This window comes from Petaurus breviceps, unplaced genomic scaffold (genome assembly GCF_028583685.1).
Source record: "Petaurus breviceps papuanus isolate PSGF00001 unplaced genomic scaffold, PetGlider_PUasm1.0 101, whole genome shotgun sequence".
Classification (NCBI taxonomy): Eukaryota; Metazoa; Chordata; class Mammalia; order Diprotodontia; family Petauridae; genus Petaurus; species Petaurus breviceps.
This window is the reverse complement of record NW_027185575.1, coordinates 6,773,695-6,792,266: the sequence shown is the minus strand read 5'-3', so window position 1 is coordinate 6,792,266 and position 18,572 is coordinate 6,773,695. Positions and strand designations below refer to the sequence as shown.

General features: G+C 42.6%; 1 protein-coding gene across 2 annotated transcripts in view; it reads left to right on the top strand.

Annotated features, from left to right (window-relative positions):
* The first annotated feature begins 4,674 nt into the window (after positions 1 to 4,674).
* LOC138158297 (syntaxin-2) overlaps positions 4,675 to 18,572 on the top strand; it is a 51,574-nt gene continuing 37,676 nt past the window's right edge. Inside the window, exon 1 of one of the 2 annotated variants that reach the window (XM_069084497.1) lies at positions 4,675 to 4,807. In XM_069084497.1, coding sequence (XP_068940598.1) covers positions 4,778 to 4,807 — 30 coding nt within the window. In that variant the 5' untranslated portion in view covers positions 4,675 to 4,777. The remainder of the gene's footprint in view (positions 4,808 to 18,572) is intronic. The other variant, XM_069084527.1, reaches the window with a different exon arrangement.

Genomic DNA, 18,572 nt, shown 5'->3' with positions numbered 1-18,572 from the left:
AGCATTTAAAAAACACAGAAGAAAACAACACAACAAGAAAGGTTCAAAAAGTGACACAAAGTAATTTTGTAACAATCCAGCTAAATTTATATATACCTAAAAACCTGAACTGTGTATGTCTAAAGTTCATGGGCAGAGGCAACTAGGTGGTGCAGTGAATAGAGTATCGGCTCTGGAGTCAGAAGGACCTGAGGTCAAATGCGGCCTAGATATTTAACCCAAAAACTAGCCATGTCACTTTGGGCAAGTCACTTAACCCCAATCGCCCCTCCAAAAAGCAAAAAAAAAAAAAGTTCATGGGCTCTTATCAAACCTTGTTTTTTTGTTTTTTGCATATTGAAATGTTTTTGTTGATGTTAGATCCATAATAAAAAAATTAAAAGGAAATTTCTCTATTTGCAGAACTAGCTTTTGAATTTTATGTAGTGTAAATATTTAATAATCATTGAAATTGTCCAATATTATTAAAAAATACAGTTTAAAAGAGGTAATTGGACACCTGTCATATGCTGCCTTTGACGTTTTTGTTATCGTTCAGTTGTTTCTGTCATGTCTGACTCTTCATGACCCCATTTGGGGTTTTCTTGGCAAAGATTCTATTTACCATTTTCTTCTCATTTTATAGGTGAAGAAATTAAGGCAAACAGGGTTAAACAGCTTGCCCAGGGTCATACAGCTAATATAAGTATCTGAGTCCATTTTTGAACTCAGGCCTTCCTGACTCCAGGCCTGGTATTCTAACCACTGTGCCACCTCGCTATCCAATTTTGACTCACTTTCCATGTTATTTATGAGTTAACAACTTCTGAATTCAAATTCCTGTATAGACAACACAGAAAACAGTGGCTCAATAAATATAGTATAGTAGTATAGCAGATAGCATGCCTGCCCTGAAGATGGGAGCCCAGGGTTGGTACCTATGGACAAGTAGACTCAGAGTCTTGGTTTACTTAGATGGAAAATGGGAAAAGTACTACTTGTAATACCTACTGCAGGATTGCAATATCAACAATGATGTTGTTGTAAGGAAAGTACTTTGCAAATCTTATTATACTATTTTTAAAAATCAGACCTGTGATTCTATCAGTGTAGGAAGTGCTGATGAGAAACTTCTTCCACCAAGCAGATCAGCCCAATCCCTGCAATTTAGAATCTTAGAGAGTTGACTGAGAGATTAAATGACTTGCCCAGGGTCAAACAGTCAATATGTATCAGAAAAAGGACTTGAACCCAGGTTTTCCTAATTCCAAAGCCTGGCCTCTGTAAACCTGGCAAGTATGGGAAATATAGATAAAAGAAAGCTGTGGTACCAGCCCTAAAGAATTTCACAGTAGAGGCATAAGACAAATACACAAATAGGGATGGTACAAGTTAGGATGTGAGAAGTGTAGCAAAAGAGACATAAAGAACTGTGAAGGTTCACAGCAAATTCCTTCCTTCCTTCCTTCCTTCCTTCCTTCCTTCCTTCCTTCCTTCCTTCCTTTCCCAGAGCTGCAAGTGTAATTTTTTCTAATAAGCTGCTCCATCACTCCTCTAAAAGTCTTCAGTGAATTCCCTTGTTTATCAGTTACTATATCATTTTTTAAATAAATTTTTGTAGTGTTGTGTTGTTCAAATACATGGTGTAATGAAAAGATAAATGAGTTTGGGTTCTGAGGATGTGAGTTAGAATACCAGTTCTGTCACTTACTATCTGCATGATCTTAGGTAAGTCACGCGATTTCATAGGAAGACATAGGAGACATAGAAATCTCATTAATTAAAAATTAATCTCATTACTATGGAAAATAGTACCCAATAGCTAATGAAAGCTTTTATTCCATATCAAATTGTCGTGGCTAAAATTTATGCTAATTAAATAAAATGTTGAAAATTTCATTCATTTCATTTCTTGAAAATATGCATAGTTAATGAGATTTTCTATGTGTCCAGACTTTGGGGCACCCTGTATAACACTGAATGGTTAAGTGACTTACTCATAACCAGTATGTGTCCGATGCAGGACCTCAATCACAGGGCAGCCTGGGAGACATAATATGTTTGAATACTACTGCCTGTTTTCATGAAATTTATGACCTGGTAGGATGAGTAATTTTCACCTCTCCCCTCCTCCCTTCCCTGCCCTTTCAAGATTTACCAAGTACTTTTATAGGATTTAGGCCTGGAAGTAATATTAGCAATCATGTAATATTACTCTTTTATTTTACAGATGAGGAAACTGAGGCCCCATGACTTGCCTACAACCTTATAGAGAATGAGTCAAGCCCAGATAGGTCTTCAGAAAAAAAAATGACACAATTATTTTCCCTTATGGAGTTAGATACATACATGCATCTATATTCAAACAACGTTGCCAGCCCATTGAAATTGCACTCTCTGAAGCAGAATTTGAATGCTTGGCGGTTTAGTTCAAGAAAGGCCCTCAGTATCTGGTAGCTTATCCTGCCTCATGATCTTCAAAATCTTCCTAAGACAATTCAAATGGAAGCCATTCAGTTTCCTGGCATGGCGCTGTTATACTGTCCAGGTTTCACAGTCATACAACAATGAGGTCAGCACCACTGCTCTGTAGACCTTCAGTTTGATCATCAGTCTAATACCTCTTCTCTCCCACACTTTCCTTCAGAGCCTCCCAAACACTGGACTAGCTCTGGCAATGCATGGGTCGACTTCATCATCAATGTGTACATTCCTGGAAAGTACACTGCCAAGGTAAGTGAACTTATCCATATCATTCAGAACTTCTCCATTTGCTGCAACCAATGGTTGTAACATATGAATGGTGGTGGCTGATGGAGCACCTGTATTTTCTTAGTGTTAATTGTTAGGCCAAATTAGAACATGCAGTAAGGAACTGATCCACACTTTGTTGCATCTTACCTTCAGAGGCTGCACTGAATACACATCTGCAAATACACATCTGAATACACATCAATACTCCCTCCACTTAGTCTTGGCTTGTAGCCTTTTCAAGTTGAAGAATTTACAATCAGTGTGGTAGCCAACCTTCAATCTCATTGAAACCATCTGACTACATGGCTGAAAATATCATGCTTTTTAAAAAAGCATGGGAGCAAGCAACGGCCTTCTTTCTCTCCATTGGTGATTGAGAAAGCACGAGAGCATTGTCCCTTATCCAGAACCCAGGCAAGCATGCTGCCATGGAGTTGATGTACAATGCTAATGAACTTCTCAGGGCAACCACATTTGGACACAACTTTCCATGAGGCCTCAAGACTGACAGTATCGAAGGCTTGGTCAGATCTACAAACGTTGTGTACAGACCTCTATTCTCCTCCTGGCATTTCTCCTGGAGTTGTCAGGCAGCAAACATCATATTGATTGTTCCGTCACCCTTTCTGAAGCCACACTGGCTGTAAGATAGACGGTCATCTTCCATGTGAAGGATCAACCCCAGAGAGTGTAACTCTGATGGGGTGACTATGTTGTTGGAGTGCAAAACTTGCATTGCTTGCCAAAAAGACTATTTTATGGAGGACTCACACAGGGCAAGTGTTCACATGGTGGTCAGAAGAAGTGATACAAAGACACTCTCAAGAACTTTGGAAGTGATTGTGTGACATGGGAGATACCAGCACAGGACCGCTCAGCATGGCCGTGTGCCCACGTCAGAGAAGGTGCTGTGCTCTGTGAGCAAAGCAGAATTGAGACAGCTCAAAGGAAACACAGGATGCGCAAATTTGGAGAATCCACCCCAAGTGTTGCCAGGGACTCTTTGTGCTTGACCTGCAGTGGGATTCCGACCACAGTTGGACACGCTGAAACTTAACAGTGATGTCAGTATGGTCCTCTTCCATAAGAAAGGACAACCGACAACCACATCTGTATTCATATATACATAGGGACTTACACATACGCACTCATATACATATGTGTGTGTGTATGTGTGTGTATGACACAGCCAGGTGCATGGAGAGCTAACTGTGGAGTCAGGAAGACCCGGATCCAAGCCCCACCTTTAGTACACACTGGTTGTGTGACCCCGCACTAGGGATTTAACCTGTTTAGGGTGGCAACCAGGTAGGCATCTAGGTCTTGAAGTGGCTAGAGTCAGGTACACATGGGAGCAAATTTGACTTCAGGCTTTCATTAGCTGTGTGACCCTGGGCAAGTCCCTTGACCACAGCGTCCTCAGTTTCCTTAGGCTATAAAAGGGGATGATCAGGGGCCTCCCTCCCGGGGTTGCTGTGAGGGCCAAATGATGTAATATTTGTAAAGCGCTTAGCACAGCGCCTGGCACATAGTAGGTCTTTATTTACTTCTCTTCCTTTTTTCCAGTAAGAGTCTAAGTTGCCGGGAAAGTGAAAGGCGCTTACTCACCCGGGAGTCCCCTACGGCACGAGCACTACAGGGTCAGGTCCCTGCACCTCACCCATCCCGATCCGGCCTCCGCACCCCCCTGGCACAACAAAGCAGCCGCCTTGCTCTCGGGGGGCCCAGCCCCCCCCCCCCCCCCCCCAGCCCGGGGGGGGGGGGGGGGGGGGGGGCGGTGCGGCCCCGCCCCCTCCCCCGGCCCCGCCCCCGGGCTTGCAGCCCTCTGGCAGGCTCGGCCGCGGTTTGTTTGGGGTGGGGACAGCCGGCCCCGCGGCCGGGCATGCGCAGAGCGGGGGCTGGCCGTGGTTGCCGTGGCATCGGGTCGGGCGGGGGCTGCGGGCTGCGGGCGGCGGCGGGGAGGGAGCGGAGGAGCCGAGCGGAGCGAGGCGGCCCCGGGAGAGCGGCCCGGGGCGTCAGGGGGCGCGGAGCCGGCCGGGGCGGGATGAGGGACCGGCTGCCGGACCTGACAGCGGTGAGCGGGCGGGGGTCCGGCCGGGGTGGGCCCGACGTCGCGGGGCTGGGGGGAGGGGGAGGGGAGGCCGGGACCCCCCGCCGTGCGGCTTCGCTCCCCGCCTCTTCCCTGGAGCCGGCCCGGAGGGGTCCCCCGGTGGGGGCACGCGGGGCAGCGATGACCCGTAGGGCCGGACTCTCGCACATCTGGAGCCCGCCCGGCGCTCCGTTCTGCTGGCCCCGATAAGCGAGGGGAGTGTCCCGAGGAGGGCAGCGGCGAGCGGGGCCGAGGCCACCCTGGGCGGGCTCGCGTCCGGCCCGGTCCGTTAGAGGGGCGGGGGCAAGCTCCGGGCCTGGGCTCCCCGGGGAATGCAGCGGGGCTGCACCCTTGCGTCATCCCGGTCCCCTGCCATTGCGCCCCGTCTGCTCTGTAGGGCCCCTGTGGAGCCGGTGGTCACTTAGATGACCCTTCTCGTGGAGGGAGTGCCCCTCTGCCCCCCTTCCCTCTGTGAGGCCCCTATGGACCTGGCCACTTAGATGTTCTCCCCATCCCCTACTGGAGAGTGAGCGCCTCTCTGCCCTTTTCTTTCTGAGAAGACTTTCCATCTGCTTTGTAGGGCCCCCGTGGACCTAGTCACTTAGGTGGTGCCCCCCTCTATTGGAGAGTGCGCCCCGCTGCCCCGCTTCCCTCTCCCCACCCCTTCCCCCTGAGGCAACTCTCCATCTACTCTGAAGGTCTTGTATGAATATGGTGATTTACGGGTTGTCTCCTTCACATTAGACTGTCAACTCCTTGAGAGCAGGGGCTCTTTTTGCCTATTTTGGGGGGAAAGGTATGTGTCCACAGTGCCTGACTCATAGTAGGTGCTTAATAATTGCTTGTTAACTGACTGGAATCAGATGACAAGGATTGAAAGTCATATGCTTACTACCAGTGTGATCTAGGCTTCCAGGGCCTCAGTTTCCTCATCTGTAAAATGGAAGTCTTAGATGACCTGGGAGATCTCTTAATAGTTCTATATAGATCTGTGGACCTGTGTGTAATTAAAGCTGTCCAAAAGTAAATTGTACTGCCTTGTGACATGATGGGTTCTGTTTCACTGTAGGTCTTCAGGTAAAGGCTGAGGATCACTTTTGGGGGATGCTGAATAGGGAGGGGGTTCATGGTCAGGTGGGGGGTGGGCAAGTTGGCTCTGATATTTTTCTAGTGAGACATAATCTGATTTTAGTTATAGAATAGGGTGGGAGCAGTACCCTTAAATCCTATAGGTGACTCTCTTTAGATGTGTTCCACTTTTAAAACCTAAATTTAAACCCTAGATTTGAAATCAAAGGACCTGGATTCCTGCCTGTGACCTTGGGCATGTCACTTCTTTATGAACCTTAGTTTCCTCCCTCATCAGGTGAGAGGGTTGGACTAGATTATCCCTAAGGCTTCTTCCAAGCTTTAACTCTATTAATTTATAGTTTATTTGGATTCACAGTATGTAGCTTGGTATTTTGTGAATCTCTAGACAGGTTTGGGATATGAATTAATTGCACCTCAGTGTCTGGATTACAGGGCCTCTGAACCCTCGTAAATTCCCTTGACAGACCACAAGAAAAATGTACCAGGGTCTTTGCTCTCAGGCTAGCAGTGCAGTAGGAGAAACAAGACGGATAGGTACAGGGAAGAGGTCAAATGCGTGTCAGAGGTAGTAGCAGCACAAAGGAGTCCACAGAAGGGAGCACAGAAGAGCCAGGGCTTGAGCTCGCCCTTTTTACCTGGCCTATATGCACTTAAGCACAGATGGACTTCACTGTTGAAAATCACTTTGCCCTTGTTGTAAATTGTTCGGTCAAAGTATCAGAATGTGATGATATACATTATATATATGCCTGCTTCTTGAGAGCTGACTCTTGAGTATTTATTCATTATCCTCCTATAGCAATCAGTGTAGTATTCTGTATATACATAGTAGGAATTCAATAAATGATATTGACTACAGGCTTTTTTTTTGGTGATAGAAAAGTAGTAAGTTGAAAATAGGAATAATTTTATGAAAAAATGTATTAAAATGATAGTTTCTTGAAGTCATTGAGAAAATACTTGGTGGTCACATTACATAAATTATACTTAACATTAATAGAGCATTTCTATTTTTAAAGGACTTTCCAAGTATTAACCGGTTTTTCTTTAAAAATAAGTTTTACTTTTATTTTTCAAAGTTATGTTTATTTTTTTCCAATTAACAAGCATTTATTTTTTTCTCCCTTCCATCTTACCCCTACTGGGGAAAAAAAACAACCAGAAACCACTGTAACAAATTGCATAGGCAAGCAAAACAGAGTTCCTCATTAGCCATGTCCAAGACTGTCTTATTTTGCATATTGAGGCAGTCCTCTCTTTGTCTTTAACCTCATTCCCCTGTAGTTATGGTTGACCACAGCACCCATCACAGTTCTTAAGTCTTTTAAAATTGTTTGTTTTTTTCAGTGTTAAAAGGGTAAGAATTTTTGCCCTGATTCTGCTCACTTTATTCTGCATCAATTCACAAAAGTCTTCCTATGATTCTCTGAAACTGCCCTTTTCATTATCCTTCCTTTTTTTTTTTTTGCCCGTTGCTATTACAGAGAATATTAGTAGATACATAAACTCACATTAGTGGAATGGAGGGAGAATTTCTTAAATGATTTGTTTCTAGGAGAGTGTAGGGCAATCATATGTAAGAATTATCTACATCCCATAGGAGACACTAGGAATATTTCCCTTGCTAGATTGAGGAAGCCTCGATGAGGATGCCTCTTCCTTTTTTCCCTTTCTCAATTATAAACTATCTTGACTTTCTCATAGCCAATTAATATTTATGAAATGTTGTTTGTGAAATATCCTTACTAGCCATGGTGAACTGTTACCAGTTGGGTTTCATTAATTTATGATATAGAAGGCATTTTTCGTTGACACTGAAAACGTTATTTATGGCTATTGTAGCAAAAAATAGTCACCTTCATCATTGTAGGGAATAAAGGAAAATAAGTCATAATAGAATGAAAAGTAACTTTAAATCGATGTCCTCATATCTTTTTTGCTTTTAAATACTTTGCCTGGGTATTATTTTGAATGTTTACAGATGGATATAGGCATAGACATATGCAGACCTATACACATACATATGAACATCTCTAGGCTTATAGATAAACTCAGAATGTGCTAATGCTGCATATATCCTTTTGGATGTGAGGGAGGAAGACTTTTCAGTCCCCCTGAAGAATGTCTGGTGTTTTTCCTTAGGTAAAATTTAAGGGCAAATTTAGGACATTAAATATGTCTTTAGGAACAGCTAGGTAGGGAAGTGGATAGAGTGCTGGGCCTGGAGTCAGGAGGTCCACCTTCATTGCCTCACAGTGTTCTAGAGGTAGTAATTGGATCCCTAAGGTATATAAGAGGAGTACCAGCTTTAGAAGGTTCTACCACACCAAAAAGGCTTTTGAGAACAGACCTGTCAATGGTTTGTTTGTCTTTCACTCACAGAACAGTGTAGGTAGATTTGGTGAAGCTGAATAGCAGATTGGTTTCAGTGGGATGAATTCTGGGGCCACAGCATCTCTTGAAAAACTTGGCACACCATAGAGGGGATGTGTTACAGTGGTGGTGGAAAGCATTTATACTGATGAAATCAAAGCTCCTTTAAATATTGACTAATTGGAGTTAGTTGCCCTTAAGGGATGTAATGGGTATTTGGGCACATGACTGATGTCTCTGGTATGGATGGTTCTAGGAGAAACATTGTTGGAGGCACCTATTGAATTGTTGGGACCACAGTCGATGAATGACAAAGAGGAGACAATAATACTATAAGAACTTGGATGAGATTTCATTGGTTTGTGCAATTCCCAAGCTTTGTTTTACATATATTTACATATGCATATGTACACATTTAACTTATGATATAGAATATATATAGAATATATCTATCTTAAACAGAGAAACTTTAAAAAAAGTCTCAAATTTTCTTTTCTAAATCCTTGGATCCAGGCATTTAGAATTAAGATGAAGACTCTAGGAAAAATAGTGAAATAAATATTTGTGAGGATGTGAATCTTAAGCTTTTCATTCTAGAAGATAATAGTTGCCAATGTTTTTGCTTTTCTTGCTTTAAAAGATGAAGTCTTGCTGATCATACTCAGTAAGTGCATGGTGTTCACTATTCCATTAAGCCCGAGGAAATGATGAAATAGTTATTTTGCATTTGTAGGATGAAATTCAGGTCTGTGGATTGCTAAATGTGCCAGGCTAATGTAAATACAATTCAAAATAAGGGGAAAAGTGCCCCATGATCTTTAAAAGTCTAGGCTTCAGATGAAGTTAAACAGTACATTAAGATTTAGAAATGTTTGGAAAAGTTTTTTTTTTTAAATAGATTTTTTTTTTCTTAATGTGTTATAGAAACGATTTTACTTGAAACGAATAAGCTTTAAAGGATTGTTTCAGATTTCCTTCAAGGTTGCAGTATTCTGGCTGCTAATTCTACTTTGGCACTATTTTGTTTACCATCAAATGAGGGAATCCCAAAGGGGTCTCTACTGGAGTTTCACCTGTCTTGTTGACTGTAATACAGGTACCCTTAGCATGCACAAACATGTCCTGGGTTGTTTGTCTTCCATTATTTCATCCTTCCTTTAAAAAGGAATACCCACAACTTAATTTCTGGGAAATAAATTTCCACTTGGTAATCCTGTTGTTTTAAAACCTTGTGTTCTGTGAGATATGGGTATTTAGAGAACCAAAAAATTAAGAGATTTTATGCATTTAAAAAAATACATAAGTATATAACAGCAGTTTGGGAATACCTATGTCAAAGAATGTTCTTTTTTTTAAAATTATCTTTTATTTATTTATTTTTAGTTTTCTGCATTCAATTCTACAAGATTTTGAGTTACAAATTTCTCCCCATCTTTTCCCTACTTCCACCCCAAGATATCGAGCCTACTGAATACCCCTTCCTCCAGTCTGCTCTGTTTTATATCCTCCGCCATCCTCCCCCCAATTTTATAGTAGGGCAGAATGGATTTCTATACCTATATTCTATATTCAGTGCCTATATAACTTATTTCCCAGTTGCATATAAAAAAAACAATTTTTTTTAGCATTTGTTTTTAAAACTTTGATTTCCAGATTCTTTCCCTTTTTCCCTCCTCACTCACCCCCACTGGGAAGACAAGCAATTCAATATAGGTTGCATATGTGTAGTTAGGCAAAACGTTTCCATAGTAGTTATATTGTGAGTGATTAACTGTATTTTCCTCCATCCTATCCTACCCCCCACTTATTCTATTTTCTACTTTGACCCTCTTCCTTTTCAGAAATGTTTGCTTCTAACTACTCTCTCCCCCAATCTGCTCTCCCTTCTGTCATCCCCCCTCTTATCCCCTTATCCCCTACTTTCCTGTAGGGTAAGATAACCAGTTGAGTGTGTATGTTATTCCCTCCTTAAGCCAAATTTAGTGAGAGTAAGGTTGACCCATTCCCTTTCATCTTCCTGCTCTTCCCCTTCATTGTAATAGTTTTCTCTTGACTTTTTTATATGAGATAATTTACTCTATTCTATCTCTCCCTTTCTCCTCCCATTATATTCCTCTTTCACCTCTTAATTTTATTTTTTAGATATTATCCTTTGTTATTCAATTGATCCTGTGCCCTCTATGTATACATGTATGCATATGCTTCTCTTGATTCTTGTATTTGAAAGTCAGATTTTCTGTTCAGCTCTGGTTTTTTCAACAAGAATACTCGAAAGTTCTCTTATTTCATTGACTGACCATATTTTCCCCTGAAGCATTATACTCAGTTTTGCTGGGTAGGTGATTCTAGATTTTAATCCTAGCTCCTTTGACCTCCAGAATATTGTATTCTAATCCCTTCAGTCCCTTAATGCAGAAGCTGCTAGATCTTATGTTATCCTGATTGTGTTTCCACAATACTCAAATTGTTTCTTCCTGACAGCTTGTAATATTTTCTCCTTGACCTGGGAACTCTGGAATTTGTCTATAATATTCCTAGGAGTTTTCTTTTTGTGATCTTTTTCAAGAGGTGATGGGTGAGTTCTTCCAATTTCTTTTTTGTCCTCTGGTTCTAGAATATCAGAGCAGTTTTCCTTGAGAATTTCTTAAAGGATGATTCCTAGGCTTGTTTTGTTGATCATGGCTTTCAGGTAATTTTTAAATTATCTCTCCTGGATCTATTTTCCAGGTCAGTGGTTTTTCCAATGAGATATTTCACATTGCCTTCTCTTTTCATTTGTTTGTATCTGTTTTATAGTATCTTGATTTCTCATAAAATCATTAGCTTCCATTTGCTCCAATCTAATTTTGAAGGAATTATTCTCTTCAGTGTGTTTTTGAAATTCCTTTTCCATCTGGTCAGTTTGGCTTTTTAAGGCATTCTTCTCCTCACTGGCTTTTTGGACGTCTTTTGTCACTTGAATCTATTTTTTAAGGTGTTATTTTCTTTGGTATTTTTTGGGTCTTCTTTAGCAGGCTATTGACTTGCTTTTCATGATTTTCTTGCATCATTCTCATTTCTCTTCCTAATTTTTCCTCTACTTCTTTTACTTGATTTTCAAAATCCTTCTTGAGCTCCTCCATGGCCTGTAACCAACCCATATTTTTCTTGGAAGCTTTAGATGCAGGAGTTTTGATTTCTTCTGGTTCTATGTTTTGATCCTTTTTGTCCCTAAAAAAGGATTCTATGGTCTGATTGTTCTTCCTCTACTTGCTCATCTTTCCAGCCAATTACTTGACTTTTGAGCTCTTTGCCACAGTAGAACTCTGCTTCCAGAGTGGAGAGAGCTAAGTCCCAAATTGCTGGGGTTTTTGCAGTTGTCAGAGGCCTGGGGAGGGCGCCCTCTCTACAACCACCACAAGCTCTGGCACACTGGCCACACACCCCAGGACCACCATCCAAGACAGCGACCCAGATCCAAGCAGATCAAAGCAAGATCGATTACTCTCTGAATGGTTTCTTGGTCCCCCTGGATCTTCAGTAACTTCAGAGGTGGCCACATGGCAGCAGCTGCAGCTGCCACCACCCCCCTCCACCACCTCTCGCCCCAGTGGCAGGGGCCAGACTGTGCTCTTCTCCACCCAGTTCCAACAGAGTTCCCTACTGACTTTTTACTTTATCTTTGGCATTTATGGGTTGATAAGTCTGGAAACTGCCACAGCAGCTGGTGATTCACTCTCCTGAAATCTGCTCTGGCTGGTCTGTGCCACTGGTCAGGACCATCCTGGGTCTGGACCGACTGTGCTCAGCTCCCAGTGTGGTGCTATAGACCCTTCCTGTCGGCCTGCCAGGCTGCCTTCCGCAGATTTGTTTCTTTCTGTCACTTTGTGGGTTCTGTAGCTCTAAAATTTCTTTAGTTATATTTTACAGGTATTAGAGGTAGTTGGAGCTGGAGCTCAGCCAAGTTCTTGCTTTTACTTTGCCGTCTTGGTTCAACCCTCCCCCCAACCTCCTGGGGAATGTTCTAAAATCAATAAAATCTTTTAAGTTTTTACAGTATTTTTATAGTTCTTTAAAAAAAACTATAATGTTTGCATGTCCAATACTTATATGGATCTTTGTCACTTAAAGGACTTTTTAGCATCAAAGATCACAGCCCGTTCCTTAAAGGTCACTACTGGGGGTTTACTGTGTGAATGTTCTTCTTTACTTTGTCTTGATGTCCTGGTAGTACTGGGGTCCAGTGGAGCCTGATAGACCTCCATCTCTCCCCCCTTGCTCTTACAACATGATTGGCCAGCCTTTCTTATTCTTATGCAATCCTTATTTTATCCTTAGGCAGTGGATCTTTGATGCCCTATTCTTTGGTATTTCTCTTCTGGTTATATGTGGCAGCCTGCTCACACCCACTATGTACTTCTCCATTACTCTCTGTGTATAATACTTGTTTTTAATTCTTAGGAAACTTAGGGGTTGTTTTATACATCATACTCATAAAATTTTCCAAAGAATTTAATGAAAGGAAAAAAGAGAAAGCATTGGAAAAATGTATTTAGACTTGCGATTTAATAATAGACAACAAAATAACCCTTGACTAATTGGGAAGCAGGGACTCCTTTTTTCTCTCTAATTTTGATAAATTAATATATATGTATCTTGGCAGCAATATGATTTAATGAAAAAAAAAACCAACCCCACTAGAATTAGGATTTTGAATCGTGGCTCAGCTTTTAGCTCTATGACTAAAGGCAAGTCTCTGCCCCCCCCCCCCAATTCTAGTGTCTTCCCTTTGTCAGTTATTTCAATTTTATCTTGTGTATAGCTTGTTTGTGGGCAGCTGAGTGACAGAGTGGATAGAGTACTGAGCCTGGAGGCAGATAGATTCCTCTTCCTGTGTTCAGATCTGACCTTTAAACACCAGCTATGTGACCCTGGGCAAGTCACTTCACCCTGTTTGCCTCAGTTTTCTCATCTGTAAAATGAACTGAAGAAGGAAATGGAAAACCGGTCCAGCATCTCTGCCAAGAAAGCCCCAGATGGATCATGAACAACTGAATAATCGCAGCTTGATTGTATGTATTTGTTAGCTTGTTGATTTGTTATCTCTTTTGGGCTCGGGGCTTCTTCGGGGCAGGCACTGTCTTTTTTGTCTTTTTTTGTATTCCCAGCATTTAGTGCAATGTTTGACAGTAGTAGGTACTTTGTTATTGTTCATGACCTTTTGGACCATACAGTCCATGGGGTTTTTCTTGGTAAAGATATTGGACTAGTTTGCCATTTCCTTCTGTAATGGATTAAGACTAACAGAGTTAAGGGACTTGCCCAGGGTCACACAGCACGTAAGTGTCTGAGGCCACATTTTAACTCGGGTCTTCTTGACTCCAGGTCCAGCACTGTATCCACTGAACCATCTAGCCTTCCCAAACCCTTATTTAGTGCTTACTATGTGCTAGGAACTCTGCCAAATGATTTATGATCCTCACATCAACCTTGGGAGGTAGGTGCCATCCCCATTTTATAGATGAGGAAAAGCGGTTAAGTGGTTATGTGCCTAGGGTCACATAGCCAGTAACCATCTGTGGGTAAATTTAGATTTAGGTCCTTTTGACTCCGAGTCCAGGGCTCTTTCCACTGTGCCACAGAGCTGGAATTGACTGTGTCCTCATTTACTTGTGTTAAGCACTGGGGATATAAATACAAAAAATCTAGACCAGGGCATCTCCAAACTGTCTGTTTTTATAGGGCCCGTGAACTAGGGTTGTTAACTATGAAGAATAGTTTTTATATTTTTAAAAATAACAAAACTTTATTTAAAAATGTGAAAACTATTCTTAGGTTGCCCAGGCCTTTCTTTGCTGACCTTTGATTGTAGGTCAGCCTTCAAAGAACTTTCATTCTGTTGGGGAAGACAACACATGCAAGGGAACAGTAGCCAGGAAATGGAATTATGGTATGGGAAGTCACAGGTCATAAATACAGGAAGCTGGGCAATAGTGCAGTCTGTTAACATAAGCTTTCACGAGAAAATGGTAGTGGTGATTTGATTACAGTTCTCAGAGAGAGAGAAAGAGAGACGGATAGTTCCAGTGGGGAGAAGGAGAATATTTGTGCCCTGGAGGACTGGTGTGGATGGTAGATCTACAGAAAGGTCTGAGGGCTGGGAGGGAATGGTTACAGTGAAGAAGAGAAGGCATGACCCCAGGGACCAAACTGGGGCAGGCACAGTCTGTGGCATTCCAGTTTGGAGGCTAGCAGCAGTCAGGGACATCTGTGTTAAGGTGGAAGTATCCCCTGGGTTACTGTTAGCTATGTCATCATCTCTCACAGGCTTAGTGGCTCTTTGCAGGTGATGCCTAAAGGGATCTGAGTCAGCTAGGTGGTGCTTACTGCCTCAGACACTTGTTAATCTGTGACCCTGGATAAGTCAAGTAAGCTCTTCGCTCAGTTTCCTCATCCGTAAAATGGGGATAATAATAGCACCTACCACAGAGGGTTGTTGTGAAGATCAAATGAAATAACATATGTAAAGCACTTTGCAAACCTTGATACACAATATAAGCAGTTATTATTGTTACTATTATTATTCTCTATATATCCAGTCCTGGTATCTCTCTTGAGCTCCACTCCCTTATCACTAAAGTGTTTTTTTAGAGGGTTTGGGTTTGATGTGAATAGAATGGAATGGAAAAGTATTAGTTAAGCAGATATTGTTCCAGTGTGTTCTGGGCTATAGGTAGCAGTAAGCCTTCTAGACATTTTCTGCTCCCAAAGACCTCAAGTAGGGGAGACTGGAGACATGGAGGCTGGAGGGTTCAGCAGATGGCCCGACTTCCTCTTCCACACATTCCTGTTTCTACTGCAATGATTACTCTCCTAGACAGCCACATTCAGAACTTCTGAGTTGCTCCTCAGCCCTCCGTCTTCCTCACCCCATATAGCCATTCAGGTGCCACGTTTTGTTGGTTCTGCCTCGACAGTGTCCCTCACATTGGTCTCTTTCCCTCCCTTGGTCACCCCCCAGATTCAGTCCCTTATTTGCCTCTCAGAGCCTGTACACCTGTGGTCAGCTGGTAGCTGATCTTCCTGCCTAAGCCACTTCCTTTCCCAGTCCATAAAGTGGCCTTCTTGACCACATCACTCCACTACTCAACACATTCCAGTGGCTCCCTGGTACCTCCAGGGTCAAATACAGACTTCTTTTACCCATTATCTGGCTTCAGCCTTTGCCAGGCTTATTATACGTTCCTCTCTTTCCAGTCATACTGCCAGAACGTCCTGTTCCTCAGAAACAACACTCCTATCTACGGTCTCCAGGCTTTTGTACAGGCTGTCACTCATGTCTGGAATGGAGCCACTCCTCATTCTGCCTCTTAGACTTACTAGTTTCTTCACATTATCCATCACATCTTTCCTGATTCCTCCTTCCTCCCTGAAAATTACATTGTGTTTATGGATTTGTTGGCCATCTTCACTGCATGTGGCCACTGTGCCTTGACCTCCATCCGGCTTTAGCTCATCCAGGCAGACCCAGATCCCTCATGCTGCTCTTCGGCCACTTTCATGCCTTGTCACCCCCAAACAAATGCTCTTTCTACCCAGCTTTCCCACTCTGTTTGTGTGATTCAACACTACCATTACTGCTGGAGACATTGTAGTTGGTTACCATCTCTGGGATCATTCACCATCTCTGGGACTTCCCAGGCCACAATTCTCCTCTCTGGTTGCCACTTCCTCTGTGTGATGTTGTTCCCTATGAGAATATTAGAATATGAGCTCCTTAAAGATTTGGGCTGCCTTATTTTTTGTATTTTTATGTCTCACACTTGGCACAGTGTCTGGAACAGCCTGAACATTTAATTTTTTTTTTTGGAGGGGGGGAAGATAGGGCAATTGGGGTTAAGTGAATTGGGGTCACACAGCTAGTTTTGTGTTGTGTCTGAGGCTGGATTTGAACTCAGGTCCTCCTGACTCCAGGGCCGATGCTCTATTCACTGCACCACCTGGCCTCCCTTCAGCCTGAGCATTTAAGAAATGCTTTTTAATTGATTCATATATGATTTATCTACTTGTGTTTGTACATGTTTATCCTTTATAGAATTCAGTAATAATGACAACAACATTTATATCTCACTTTAAGATTTATAAAGCCCTTTATATATTGTTGTGTTCTGTTAGTTGTATCCGACTCTTCATGACCCCATTTGGAGTTTTCTTGGCAAGGATATTGGAATGGTTTGCTTTTTCATTTTCCAAGTCATTTTACAGATGAGGAAGCTGAGGTAGATAGGGTTAAGGGACTTGGCCAGGGTCACACAGCTAATAGGTACCAGAGGCCGGATTCCAGCTCAGGAAGATGATCTTCCTGACTTCAGGCCCAGCTCTCTCGCCACTGCACCACCCTGCTGCTCCACTTCATTCGTGTGTGTGTGTGTGTGTGTGTACACACACACACACACACACATAAATATATAGCTTGACTCTGGTCATACAGCTAATAAGAGTCCAGGATTCATATTCACATCTTTACTCTAGGCCTAGTCCTTTCTTCCTCTTTTTTTCTTCCTTTTCTTTTTCTTCATAATCATCATTTCCAATACCTAGCATAGTATCTGGTACATAATAAGTAAATTATCAACACTTATTGAGTGATTGACTTCTTCCCTTGGTTTTTCATTTACTACAACTGGAGAAACAGTAACTCTTTATCTGAGATTTAGTCACTTGTTGATTTATCATGAAATACTTCTAGAATATTCCAAAAAATCTGAAATTTCATTGAAGTGGGCAGGCCTTCTACCTATGCAGAGCTGCTTTAACAAATGGTTTCAGGACTTGTAACAAAATAAAGGGAAGCATCCACTGGGGAGTCTGCCATTGATGAGCCTTCTTAAGCTGCTATGGGCTTTGTAAAACCTCTGCCCAGCTGGCATAGCTTCAGAGAACTAAGGATCCCCCCCATGCTGTGATGAAGCTTTAAAGTAGGGCTTTGGTGGAGGAATCCTGAAGTAATGATACAAATTTCAAATATGAGAAGAGGATACATTCATTCCCAAAGCAGGTGTAGAGCATTGTAGCAAGCAATGAGAACATGGAAAAGTTACAAAAGTCACAATCCCTGCCCTATGGGAAGCTGGCGGGGACAAAATACACACGTGTGAAACGGTGACTGTTGTATGCTGCCTAGTCTAGCAAGGGCAGAAAGGAGCGGCCTGTGTGGTGAGTACCCCAGAAATCCCATGAAAGGAGATGTCAGCGTGGACTGGAATAGACAGGGAAGGCTTTCTGGAATAGTCTGAATTTGCCCTGAACCCCAAAAGCCAATAGAATTGTCAGAAGAGGAGTATTCCAGGATAGGGAAAGTGAAGCCCCAGAATGAGCTTATTTGGAATAGAATCAACAATTCTTTATTTTACTTAATTTATGTACAGTTTTATTTGGTTTGGGAAGAGTGGACTATAATAACCATTGAAAAAACATTTATTACATGCTTCCTATGTGCCAAGTACTGTGCTGAGCCCTAGGGATACAAAAGACAGTCTTTCCTCTCAAGGAATGCATAGTCTAGTGAGGGAAGCAACATGGAAACAACTGTGTCCAAACAAGCTTATGGGCAGGATAGACTGGTGATCATCACCAGAGAGAAGGTTGGGGAGGCTTTCACAGCAGGTGGGATTTTGACTAGAACTTGGAGGGAGCTGGGGAAGCCAGGAGATGGGGATGAGGAAGAGGATTGTGGGCATGGGAGACAAGTACAGAGTCCCTTTCTCGTACTTATTGGTGTGAATAGTGTATTCTTCTCATTTTACAGATGAGAGAATTCAGAATGAATGCCTTGCCTGAGGTGACACAAGTAGTACATGGCAAGTAAATTTGAACTCAGGTCCTTAACTCCAGGGCCCATCCCATGCTTTGAGTGCCCCCTATATCTTCGTTCCTCTAGGTTAAATGTCCCGAGTTCCTTCAGCTGAGCCTTATATGACAGGCCTCTAGTCCTTCCCTTAACTGCTTGTTTCCCTCTGAATCCTCTTGATTCACTTTATTAGCAGCCTTGCTCAGATGTGAAGCTCTGGTCTAGGGAGGGCTTTCTCCTATACCACTCTGATAACATTAAGTCACAGTGACATACTTGACCTTGTTCACAAATATAAGGCTAGAATTTGGGCCAGAACCTGCATCTTCTGCACTCTAATGTGCTGTACACTCATGTTTATTAAGGAGGTAGGAAGGCAGCGCTACTGGATTGAGGCTGCCTTCAGAGTCAGGGAAGACTGGGTTCAGGTCCCATCTGCATGACCCTGGGCAAGTA